Below are 12750 nucleotides of genomic sequence, written 5' to 3'. Positions count from 1 at the left end.
ATGTGCCATCAAGTCGGCCCCGACTCATAGCGACCCCTCCTTGGGTTTCCGAGGCAGTATCACTACAGAAGTAGGACTGCCCAACCTTTCTTCCGAGGAGTGGCTGGTGGGTTTGAACCGCCAGCCGTCTGGTTAGCAGGCAAGTGCCTTAGGCACTATGCTACCAGAGCTCCTACACCACCAGAGCTCCCCATATATGTAGGGGGAATTAAAAAAGAAACAAATGAAAAAAAACAAGGTAGGACAAAGTAGAAATGTCCATTTTAAAGAAGAGCAATCTAAGACTCAGAAAGGTTAGTTATCTTGCTAAAGACCACATGTCTAGTAAGTAGAGGATGTGGAATTTAAATCAAATCTAACTTCAAACCCCTTGCTCCTTTTACTACAGTAAAACCTGCAAAAGCCAGAAACTGTGTAAGGCAGAAACCTGTTAGAGAAGGAAAACGCAAATATTTTCCACTAAAATGAGCAATAAAAAAATGGTAAGACCGTACCCTGTCAAAGGTGGAAAACTTTTAAGACCTGGAAAAACAAGGCAGTCTCACTGAGTTCAGGCTCTCACAAGTTTCACTGAACATCTATAATTCCCACCTTATTATATAAGAATCATTATCAATTCTGCTCTTTCTCTTGCATTCAATATCCACTCCATCAGCAAATCTTTCAGCTCTAACTTCAAAATACCAAACATAGTTAATGTGACACTTTCGCACTACCACTCAGTGGCATTACTCTAATCCCAGTCACCACCATCTCTCACTTGAACTGAAGCACTGTAACTCTTTTAACTGATCTCACAGCCTCCATTTTTGTACCTTCTTCCTTATTTCCTCACCAGTCTATATAAAGGAGTGGAAAAACTGATCTGTTAAAAACAAAATTCAGGTAACATCTTTCCTCTGCTAAAAAGCCTCTACTTCACACTTGGATTGGTCCTCTCGATCACTCTGCTATAGGTATGATGACTTCTTATTGCTCCTGAAATATATCAAGCTCATTTCTGTCTCAGGACTTTTGTATCTGTTGTTCCTTCTTTCCCAGGTGTTTGTATAGCGTAGCTTACTTACTTCACTTAGGCCTCCACTTCAGTGTCACCTACTTAGAAAGACCATCTCTAAACATCCCAGTTTCAAAAGTAGTTATAAAAAAATTACCTCATTTCTGCTATTCTTTCCATAGTACTTAGCACTATATGACATTACATTTGCTTAACAATAATTGAAAGTTTTTATTTGTAATAAAAATATAAAACCTATTATAGTATTAGAACAGAAAAAAATAAAAGTAGGGAAAGTCATTTTAAAAGTTAATGAAAGGAATCCAAGGGTGGTTCAACACTAGAAAATCAATCATTGTAATATACTACTGCTCTGGTTATCTAGTGCCGCTCTGACAGGAATATACCACAAATGGGATGGCTTGAACAAACAGGAGTTTATTCTCTTACAGTTTGGAGGTTTTCTGTCCGAGTTCAAAGTGCCAGGCTCTAGGGGCTGGGTGAAAGCCCCTCAACCTTGGGCTTCAGCTCTACTTCCTGCTCCCAGCCCACTGAAGCTGGAGGGTTTTCTTCATTCAGATAGCTGCTGGCTGCTGAGGCTGACAACCCTAAGGTTGACAGTAAAAAAGGAACAGTCCTGACATTACCAAACCACAAGGCAGGCCATTAATTCAAGTCCACTGAAGGTCCCAGGGTCGGCAGAGCATGGCAGGCTGCTGAACAATGACACAGCAACATGCAGCATTGAAGTGTGCCATAAGCTAGAGACCGTTCCACAAGGCTTCTCCTTATATACAGGAAGGAGACCACATCCCTAAGGCAGCTACTCAGATGTTCAGAGTAGATTCCACCATGGAGTATTAAGTCTCATCACGGGGAATACTAATCCAGCTGCCCAGCTACTCAACCAGGCCCAGCCAAATTGACACACAAACTTAACTACCACAACTATATTAGCAGAACAAAAAGGAAAAGAACCACATGATCATCTCAATTGACACAGAAAAGTCATTTGACAAAATTCAACACCATTTCATGACAAAAACACTCAACAAAGGAGAAATAGAAGGGAAATTCCTCAATATAAAAAACAGCATTTATGAAAAATCCACAGCCAATGACACTCAATGGAGAAAGACTGAAAGCTTGCTTTCACTTTAAAATCAGGAAGAAGATGAGGATGATCAATCTCATCACTGCTATTCCACAATGTCCTAACCACAGCAATTAGACAAGAAAAAGAAAGATATCCAAATCTAAATGCATGTAATAAGACTTTCATTTAAATAATGAAATAGTCTCCGTTTCTTTTTTTATTTTATTATTACTACCAGCTACCATCGAATCTATTCCAATTCATGGCAACACCATGTGTGCCACAGCAGAACTGTGCTCCACAGGGTTTTCAATAGTTGATTTTTCTAGAATTAGATTGCCAGACATATCATCAACCTGAAGAATTCTTGTGTATATCTAAACAATGTGTCACATACACACACACACACACACACACAAAATGAAATAAACTAAATAACTCCAAGACATATTAGGAGGAAACAGTTTTTAAAAGGAATAAAAGGGTAGGATGATCAGAAAAGGACTTTCAGAGCAAGTGAGACTAAAGCTAAGAGTGGAAATATGAGAAAGACAGCTGCATGTAGGCCAGGGGAAAAGCTAAGCGTAGAGAGGTACAGGGCAAAGCAGAGAACTGCGAAGACTTGAGCCAACCATATTGAAGACATACTCCTACCAGTATGTCTAGAGTGCAAGGAGTGGGGAAAGAATGTGGCTGGCTGGAGTCAATGTAAGAAGTCAGCCTGTATTAAATTACATAGATCCTTGTAGGTCAAGGTTTTTTTTAAAAAAAAAAAAAAAAACCCACACACAAGGTCTTTACAAACTGTAAACAAGAGTAACACACAATCAAATCTATTTTTAAGATTACTCTAAGGGCAATGTGGTGAGTAGTGTCTGGCTGGGGTCTTTAAAAGTTTGTGTACAGCCATCTAAGATACAACTATTGGTCTTTCTTGTCTGGAACAAAGGGGAGAGAAAGAAGCCTAAAAATTTGGAGAAGAAAAGTAGTATATACAACTAATAATCTGTATGAACCACTGCCTCCATCTACCAAAAGAATTAGGTGGTGTCTAGCTACCACTACCAAATGATCTGATCAGGACCACAATAGACAGATCCTGAAAGAACAAGAGGAAAATGTGGAACAGAACTCAAATTCTTAAAAAGTCCAAAATCACTGAACCGGTTGCAACTAGGAGACTCCCTAAAAATATCTCCCTGAGATACTCTTTAAAATTTAAACCAAAATTATCCCTTGAGGTCACCTTTCTAGCTAAATACAGATTGGCTCATAAAATAAAGAATATCACCTGTAAGTAACGATTACCCTTTAAAAAAAATCATCTGTATGAATCAAACGGTCAAAAACGGCTCTAAAGCAAAGATGAGAAGGTAAAGGAGGTCAGGAAAACTAAAGTACTGGAAATAGTACAACCAGAACAGAACGAATGAAAGTGATGACACATTGTGAAAAATGTAACCAGGATCACTGAGTAATATGTGTAGAAATTATTAAACAGGAACCTAATTTTCTGTGTAAACTTTCACCAAAAACACAGTAAAATATTATGATTTTAAAAAGATTTTAAATAGTCCATGTCTTAAAGAGGAAATCTCAAGGGAACTTTAAAAATATTTTGAACTAAGTTGAAATTTAAACAAAAATACAACATAAGAAAATTTGAGAGTGCAGCTAGAGCATTATAAAGGGAAATTTTATAGAAGTAAATTCTTACATCAGAAACTAAGAAAGTAAATCAATAACCCAGGCTCTGGTGGCATATTGCCTAAGGCATCTGACTGCTAACCAGAAGGCTGACAGTTCAAACCCACCAGCCACTCCTTGGAAGGAAGATGAGGCAATCTACTTCCACAGTGATACCGCCTCAGAAACCCGAGGAGGGGTTGCTAGGAGCCGAATCTGACTCGATGGCAATGAGTTTGGAATTTCTGGTTTACTGCCTTAAGAAGCAAAAGAAAGAAGAGAAAATTAACCCTACATTAGAGCAGATATCAATAAAACTGAACAGAAAAACAAAAACAAAAAAAATGAATGACATAAAATCTGATTCTCTGAATAGACCAAAACTGAAAAACCTCTAACCAAGAATAAAGACAGAAGAAAGAATACCCGTATCAGAAATGAAATTACATTATCAATATCAGAAATGAAATAGGGAACATCACTATTGACCTCACACACATTAAAATAATAAGAGAGAGAAATACCACAAACAAATCTATATATATATGGCTATATATTTGATAACTTACATGAAAAAAACCAAATCCTTAAAGACACAAATTATAAAAACTTAAGGAAAAAGAGATTATTCTAATAGATTATTAAAAAATTGAATTTGTAGTTGAGTGAATTAGTGAGATTGAAGACATATACCTCAATACTTCTTTGGAAAGGGGATCACTCAGAAAAAAAAGATCAAAACAACATGAAGAAAGCCTATGGTTCATGTGGGATACCATCAAAAGGCATAACCTATGTGTAATCAGAATTCCAGAACAGAAAGAGACAAATAAAACCACAGAGAAAATTGTTGAAGATTTGTTGGAAGAGAATTTTCCTGGTATGACGAAAGATGAGAATATATCCATTCCAGAAGCCCAACAAATCCAAACAGGATAGACTCCAAAAGAAAATCACCAAGACACATCATCACCAAACTCATCAAAACCAAAGACAAAGAATCCTGAAAGCAGCATGGGAAAAAACGAAGTTACCTACAAGGGGCAACCAATAAGTCTAAGCTCGGATTTCTCGGCAGAAACCATGCAAGTGAGAAGGCAATGGGATGGTATATATAAAACCCTGAAAGAGAAAAATTTCCAACCAAGAATTATGTACTCAGCAAAACTGTCCCACAAATATGATGGTGATATTAGGACACTTCCAGATAAGCAGAAAGTAGGGGAATTTGTTAAAACCAGACCAACCTTACAAGACATCCTAAAGGGAATCATTTGGACAGAGAACCAACAACAGCAAACAACAAACGACCATTAACACACATGATGGCATAATCCAGAAACCAACCCAGTTATGGAAGTATCCTAAGTAAATAAGCCTACAAGATTGTAAACAGAGAAACAAAGACATCAATTCACAAATGAGGACAACTACAAACCAAAAAGAGGGAAAAAACTATTAGGGAAGTCAAGACAACTACAAGACAGAACAGACTGTTCTAAACTTGGGGAAAAAGAAAACTATAAATCACAGGGTAACCTCAAAGAAAAATGATAAATTTCACATCAAAATAAAAAAGAGGACCAGCACAAATACTTAGCAAATACTAAAACAACAGCAACATAGGAAGTGGTAACACAATTCATAAACAAAACGAGCTCAGCACAGAAAATTACATGGAACAAAAAAATAAGTATCACAAAGCAGCACATAATAAAATAACAGCAAAAATTCATACATGTTGATAATTACATATCTGAAAGGGACTTATCTCTAAAATTTATAGAAAACTTTAACACCTCAGCAACAAAAAGATTAACAATCCAATTAAAAAATGGGCAGAAGACATGAATAGACACTTCACCAAAGAGGATATTCAGTCAGCCAGCAAATGCATGAAGAAATGCTCATAATCATTAGCCATCAGAGAGAAGCAAATCCAAACAACAACGGCATGCCATCTCACTCCAGTACTAATGGAAAAGTTGAACAACACAGAAAGTAACAAATGCTGGCAAGGATGTGGAGAGATTAGGATTCTCATACACTGCTGGTGGGACTGTCAAATGATAAAACCACTGTGGAAAAGAGTATGACAATTCCTTAAAAAGCTGGAATTATGAAATACCATTTGACCCAGCAATCCCATTACTTGGTATATATCCCTAAGTAAGTAAGAGGCAGGAAAAGAACAGATATATGTATACCCATGTTCATCGCAGCACTATTAGCAATAACAAAAAGGTGGAAACACCCTACGTGCCCATCAGCAGAAGAATGGACAACCAAACTATGGTACATACACACAATGGAATACTACGCAACACTAAAGAATAATGTAGAATCTGCAAAACACCATATAACATGGATGAACTTGAAGAACACTGCACTGAGTGAAGTAAGTCGATTGCAGAAAGACAAATACAGTATTAGTTCATTATTGTAAAAAGTCAAGGAAAGATTGATATATGGAAGGAAACTTTCTTTTGTTGATTACCAAAGGTGGGTGGGCAAGGGAGGGAATACTGGGGTGAGGGGAGTGCATTGACCCATGTCACTTTAGTTTTGTGTATTGCACTGTACATAAATTGTATTTCAACAAAATGTATTGAAAAAAATTTTCCATCACATTATTTCACCCAAGAATTCTATCAAACATTTAATTGAAACAGAATACTAATTCTATACAATCTCTTTCTGAAAACAGAAGAGAGAACACTACCCTACACATTTTATGAGACCAATATTATCCTGATGCTAAAACCAGGCAAAGATGTTAAAAGAAAACAAACTAATACCAGTATCTCATTAACACAGATGGGAAAAATCCTTACAGAATATTAACAAATTGAATATATAAAAAGGATAGTATTTTAATACTACTGGGGGTTGATTCCAGAAATTTCAGGCCAGTTCAATATTCAAACACCAATTAATGTACACTGAACAACTTGTGTAGAAATTGTTTCATGAAAACCTAAAGTGCAATGTAAGCTTTCACCAAAAAAACACAGTATTATTTAAAAACAAAAAAGCAATTAACGTAATTCAGCATATTGTCAGACTAAATAAGAAGCACTAGATGATTTTATCAATAGATACAGACAATATTTGATAAAATTCAAAATCCACTCATGATTAAAAAAAAAAAAAAAACACTCAATAAATTAGGAACTAGAAGGAGACTTATTTAACCAAATAATGGCCACTTATGTAAAATCCAAAAAAAAATATATATGAATGAATTAAAGGGGGGCTAGAGTGAAAGCATTCCATATGAATCATTCCCAAATGATGAAATTCCCTTCTACTTGTCTTCCTCCATTCCTACTTCACATCTCATTCACTAATCCTCCCCCACTCCATTCCCAGATTTCACCAAACAACAACAAAGAATAAAGTAAAAAGATGTAGCTTTTTTGATTCTATGTACATCCTGGCATTTCATTAGAAACATTCAGGTTACTGTTATATAAGCATTGCTTCTAAATAGTACGTTATCTATTATTTGCTTCTGTAGGTTCTATGAAATCTGTATTTGTAAATTAACTAGGTCTGACCACAGCAACAGACATAGAATAAAATACATATACATGCACAACCACTGCCAACTCCCCAAAATGTTTTTAACTGACCTTAAAATTTGGAGAAAAGTATCGGTTAGCTTTGTCTTTATTTGCCTTGTCAAGATCATTTTTTGTTAAAGTAAGTACTAGATACTCCTTGTCATTATCTGCACGCTCTATACTGCATATACTATCAATTTCTTGATCACATAGACTTCCATTTTCTACTTTTTCTGAGGTTTCCTCTGGTCCTGGTATGAAGAAAGTATTTACCCAAAAGTGAAACATTTTGTCCTAGGATATAAAAAAAAAAGCAATTAACACCTAAGAAGTCAACAAAAGAAATGATTTCTCATTTAATATTATGAATAAAGGTAAACACACAGACTAATAACTGGCAAATGGTAGGTTATCTACTACATTTTCATTCACTTATCATTTCTCTTTTATTCCAATCTTAAACTAAAAATGTTACCCCAAAAGTTCTAAGATAATTTAAGAACTTAAGCTGTCTCAAAACCTTAAGTAAAATATTTCTTTCTTAGCTTAAAATATGTTTTAGTTTATGTGTGTGTGTTTCAATAAGTTATTCCAAGACATTAACAAAAGTTTTTGGAAGTCAGTACAACTTTCTGATGAAAGTGCTGCCAATACCTTTTTACTTCTACAGCAATACACACACACACAGGCCTCCACAGTTTCTCATACGACACTGTATGTCTGAAAATTTTCATCATAAAACACAGGGGAAGTACTTATTCTGAAAATGTTCTAAAGTACCTTCACAAATCATTTCTTACTAGTAATACGAGGCCTTCATAATCAAGACCTACAACAGAAGTTCATTTCAAATCTTTCTGGACCAACATAAATTTTCTCTTTTTATAATTACTGAAATTTCTATCTGTATGAATTATTTGACAATTAATAATATATAGTTTTGTCACATCACTTGGACAAATAAAACTTGAAGATAAACTATAATAAATATTATAATTTTTTCTGAAAAAGATTATTAGATCCTTAAAGATTTAAGGATCTTCAATTTCTAGCAAGGCAATCTCATATGTGACAAGTCTTGGGAAAAAAAAAGTTAATTTTAACTATTTTAGGTAAGTTATTAAGTTAGTAACTATATACATAACAGAGTCAAAAGAAAATAAGATAATGTTTAAATTTCTAAAAATGTCTACTGATTATACTAAAACTTGTGTTTGTTTAAATCATAGCAAGTATTTATTTACAGGCAGAGGAAACCACATCAAATTCCAAGCTGTAATAAAATAATCCAAGATATATAAATATATTAGAAATATTTAATCTAATGTGTGAATTTTATGTTTGTTAATATAATGTACAGATGATAAGAATAAATGATAAAAATTAATATACTCCTAGAGGTACAGATAAATAGAAATGCAAGTCCCTATTTTTATGAGTAAAAAATATAAAATCTTGTAAATCTTATATAACAAGTGAAGAAAAAAAACTTTTTACTTATCTTAATTTTAATATTTGCTAGCACTCAAAAAATTACTAGATCTTCAAAAAATTACTTTCTAAGGTTATTAAGATATAGATTTAACATTTAATGACATAGAAAAGGTAGGAAATGAGTTTCTGTGAAAATATTCTGTGATTTTTCTAGCTCCCTGGATTCTGGATAAAAGAAATCATATTTTTTCTCATAAATAAAAGCAGAGTTTAAAATTTTTGTAGTAAATGAAGCTTCTTATTTTCTTACAAAAGGAAAAGTAAAAAGCCAAGTAATCTGTATTGAGTCTACTACTAAGAATGTCTAAACTCAAGATTGGTAATATGCTAACAATCTAGTATGTTTAACAAGGCAGTATCAACACACACAGCTAGTGTTTTTTTCATTTCTATCTAAAAATTTTACCCTTAGGTTCCTGTTAAATGTTCACATTTAATATCATAAACTAAGATACTTTGCTTTAAAATGAGCTCTTCTACTCTCTAAATATAACCCAGTAAGATGCAAACTTCACTTATTTTCTAAACCTGCACATTTACATACAGGTACTCCCCAGGTTAGAACAAGATTGGTTCCTAACTGTGTCTTTAAAAATCTGTAGTTAAGTCAGAAAGGAGCTCTGGTGGCGCAGTGGTTAAGGTATTCAGCTGCTAATCAAAAGGTTAGTGGTTTGAACCCACCTACCACCCCCACAGCAGAACGATGAGGCAGTCTGCTTCCATAAAGAGTTAAAGTCTTGGAAACCCTATGAGGCAGCCCTACTATGCTCTAAAGGGTCACTAGGTGGACTGCTTTTAGTGCAAGAAAAGACTTGAAGCCTTTCCAATGATGTAAAAGCTGCATGTGTAGCAAATGAAGGTGACTGTAATGAAGCATCTGTCTGGGAATAGGGGCTGATTCAATCATTTCAAGTGAGGACAAATTATGCAATATTAAAGGGCAAGTAAGAGTTATCCATAAAGCGGACAGATCAGGGGACTGCCTGCATACCACATTCTCCTATTAGTTATCATTTCCTCTTAGTATCTAATTCTCTACTAGCTAAAAAATTAAATATTCAGTAAATGTGAGGAACGCTAACTACAAAATAACCCTGTCTCAAGATACACTGAATCAAAACAGGGGAAAAAGGTGGTTTGTATCATTACATAAGATTAAGAGCAGATTTTATTTCTACCTGTAGATATTATTTTTAAATGTATGGTTCCATGCTTGCTGTTTCTAGGTTAATTAAGCATCCTCTCTAAAAGGATTATAACTGACTGCACTGGGTTTGTAAGCTATATTAATATTTTTACACAATTTCTTTGTATAACTCAAGTTAAAGAAAATTCATTTCAAATTATAATGCCATGTGGCCTCTTTCTTCTAACAGAATTATTTATCAGGGTAACATTTCATCAACGCTATCGTATGCAAAGCATCTGCAGAGCTAATAGAAAACTGTAATTCATTAGTTGTCAGCCAAAAAAATAAATCTTTTAATCTCTCCTTACCCTAATCAATGACTTCAAGCAAAATATCTGAGGGTAATCTTCAGCATATGACAATTTGGGATATTTTTTAAAATAAAAGTAAAATGCAAACCTTTTTTAGCATCTTGTTCTGTTTGTGGAAGAACTCTACTTTGATGTCACCACACACAGGCAATGGCTGAGGGAATTCAAAATACATGAACTTGTCTTCCCGACGTGTGGGTCCTGAATTGGAGGAATATATCTTCACCTTTAGCTGGCAGACCACAAACTGAGGATCTGCATGGTTAAATATACACTAGTATCATTTCACAGGAAATTGTCTTTGAGTGTTGTCAAACGATTAAAAACTAATGATCAATACTGGCAATATACACAAAATAGTAATTTTGCATCTATAATCCTGATCTAAAACTAATAAATGGATATATACTAGGTCAAAAAATATAATCAATTCAAGGTTTTCTCTAGTTTGAACCTTCAAAACAAAGCACTGTTACTGGTTTGAAAATCAATTCCTACTTCATAAATACAAGTAATTTCCAAGATTAGACTTTTATCAGTACAGTAGCAGCCATACTTTAACATTAAAATGATGCTAAAAACCCTAATATAAATTAAGCATTAAAATGATAAAATAGTTTCCTGGAACATTTATGAACTACATAAAAAATAATTTTTTAAACAGATATTGCTACAGTATTTTAAAGCTTCTACAACGACAACAAAAATCACAAAATACAAATCATTGTATGTCCACAGAAGTACAGCCTATAACAAAGTTACAATAAATCCCATAAAAACAAACCTAAAATATTTCTAGAAGATGAAACCAGCTGCCATGGTATCAATTCTAAAATCAAAGCGACCCCGCACGTGTTGGGGCAGAGCTGTGCTCCACAGGACCTCAACGGCTGGTTGTCAGAAGTACATCCTCAGACCTTTCTCCTGAGGCACCTCTGGGGACATCCCACTAACAACTATCTGGGCTTTGGCCAATACCTGCTTAAAAATAATCGGTAAAATACCACCTCTCAAAATTCATCATGACTAAATATTAGCAATTCAACTAAAAAGTGATATATATAAAGCAAAGGACTGTATGTATTAGTTTTAAAATCTACTCATAAATACATTTATACCTAATAATAACATCGTTGTTGTTGTCGTTATATGCCAAGATATAAATTAGTTTAAAGACTTATGAATGTTAAGATCTAGAACTTTAAAAAGTTTAAGTTACCTAAATAATGTGACCAAGTATAATTTATTTGTAGTACACTGAGGAGTTCAAAAACAAGAGTTCATTAGAAGTAAAGTGATTAACCTTAGAGATAAAAAGTGGTTCCTGAATAAAACATACCAAGACCATCAAGAAATAGAAACACTAAATGGAATAAAGTGTATGAGAAATATATAAATACACACACACACACACACACACATAAAATTCTCAGTAGCACAAGGGGTCATTATGCTTAAAGAGGAAATTAAGTTTCATGTTCTTATCAATGTGACCAACAACTGAGAACAAATCAAAAAGCTAAACCAAGCTAAACGAAATTTCCACTGTAACAGATGCCTCCCAACTTACCTCTATAACATTTAAAGTAGCATCAAACACCAAACCCAACTCATTGCTCTGGAGTCAATTCCAACTCACAGTGACCCTACAAGGACAGAGCAGAACTCCCCCACAGAGTTTCCAAGGCTGTAAATCTTTATGGAAGCAGACTGCCACATCTTTCTCCCAGGGAGCAGTTGGTGGGTTTAAACTGTCGATCTTTTTGGTTATCAGCCAAGTGTTTAACCATTATACCACTAACACTCCTAGAGCAGTATCAGCAAACACATAACAAGTACATTTGATAAAAACATGTACAATTATTCTAACATACATTTGAGACACCTAGCATGAGAAAAAGCCATCCCATAAAGGGGAAAAATTAAACTAATGATCTGTCAATAAATTTCTCTTCCTCAACTATAGATTCAAAGAATAATGAACGATTTCATAAGATTTTATTTTACTGGGAAGTATAGTTTGAAGAAGCAAGTAAACAAGTATGATTTCAAAGCTGTAATAAAATTAACCAAGATGAAAATGCCTTGTAATCTTATTAATCCAAACTATACTAACTCAAAATCTTGATTTTAGGAACTTAACAAACAAACTGAGAGTATAAGTAAAAATTTTAATTAAACTACATCTAAAAAATACATCTTCAAAAATTTTAGATGAACAATTCATAAGCCAATTACAAAGTAGTCCCTGGAATCTCCCCCCTAAAAAAAAAAAAAAAAAAACTAAGCTAAAAATGTTTCAATAAAAATATATAGAAAAGAACACCCTCCTTGAGAAAGACTGGGTAAGAGAAGAAATCAAAATTGAAATTCAAAAATTCCTTGAATCAAATGAGAATGAAAACACAACA

General features: G+C 34.2%; 1 protein-coding gene across 1 annotated transcript in view; it reads right to left on the bottom strand.

The window, feature by feature from the left end:
* Nucleotides 1-12750, bottom strand: part of PTEN (phosphatase and tensin homolog) — a 96251-nt gene that overhangs the window by 3465 nt on the left and 80036 nt on the right. The window contains exons 8-9 of the mRNA XM_042781417.1: nucleotides 10428-10594; nucleotides 7415-7639 (exon numbers count right to left, since the gene is read on the bottom strand). Of these exons, the coding sequence (XP_042637351.1) occupies nucleotides 7415-7639; nucleotides 10428-10594 (392 nt within the window). The remainder of the gene's footprint in view (nucleotides 1-7414; nucleotides 7640-10427; nucleotides 10595-12750) is intronic.

This window comes from Orycteropus afer, unplaced genomic scaffold (genome assembly GCF_000298275.1).
Source record: "Orycteropus afer afer isolate SDZICR_OR568_19922 unplaced genomic scaffold, OryAfe1.0 scaffold00118, whole genome shotgun sequence".
Lineage (NCBI taxonomy): Eukaryota > Metazoa > Chordata > Mammalia > Tubulidentata > Orycteropodidae > Orycteropus > Orycteropus afer.
The sequence above is the reverse complement of the archived record's forward strand: the minus strand, read 5'-3'. Positions and strand labels throughout refer to the sequence as shown.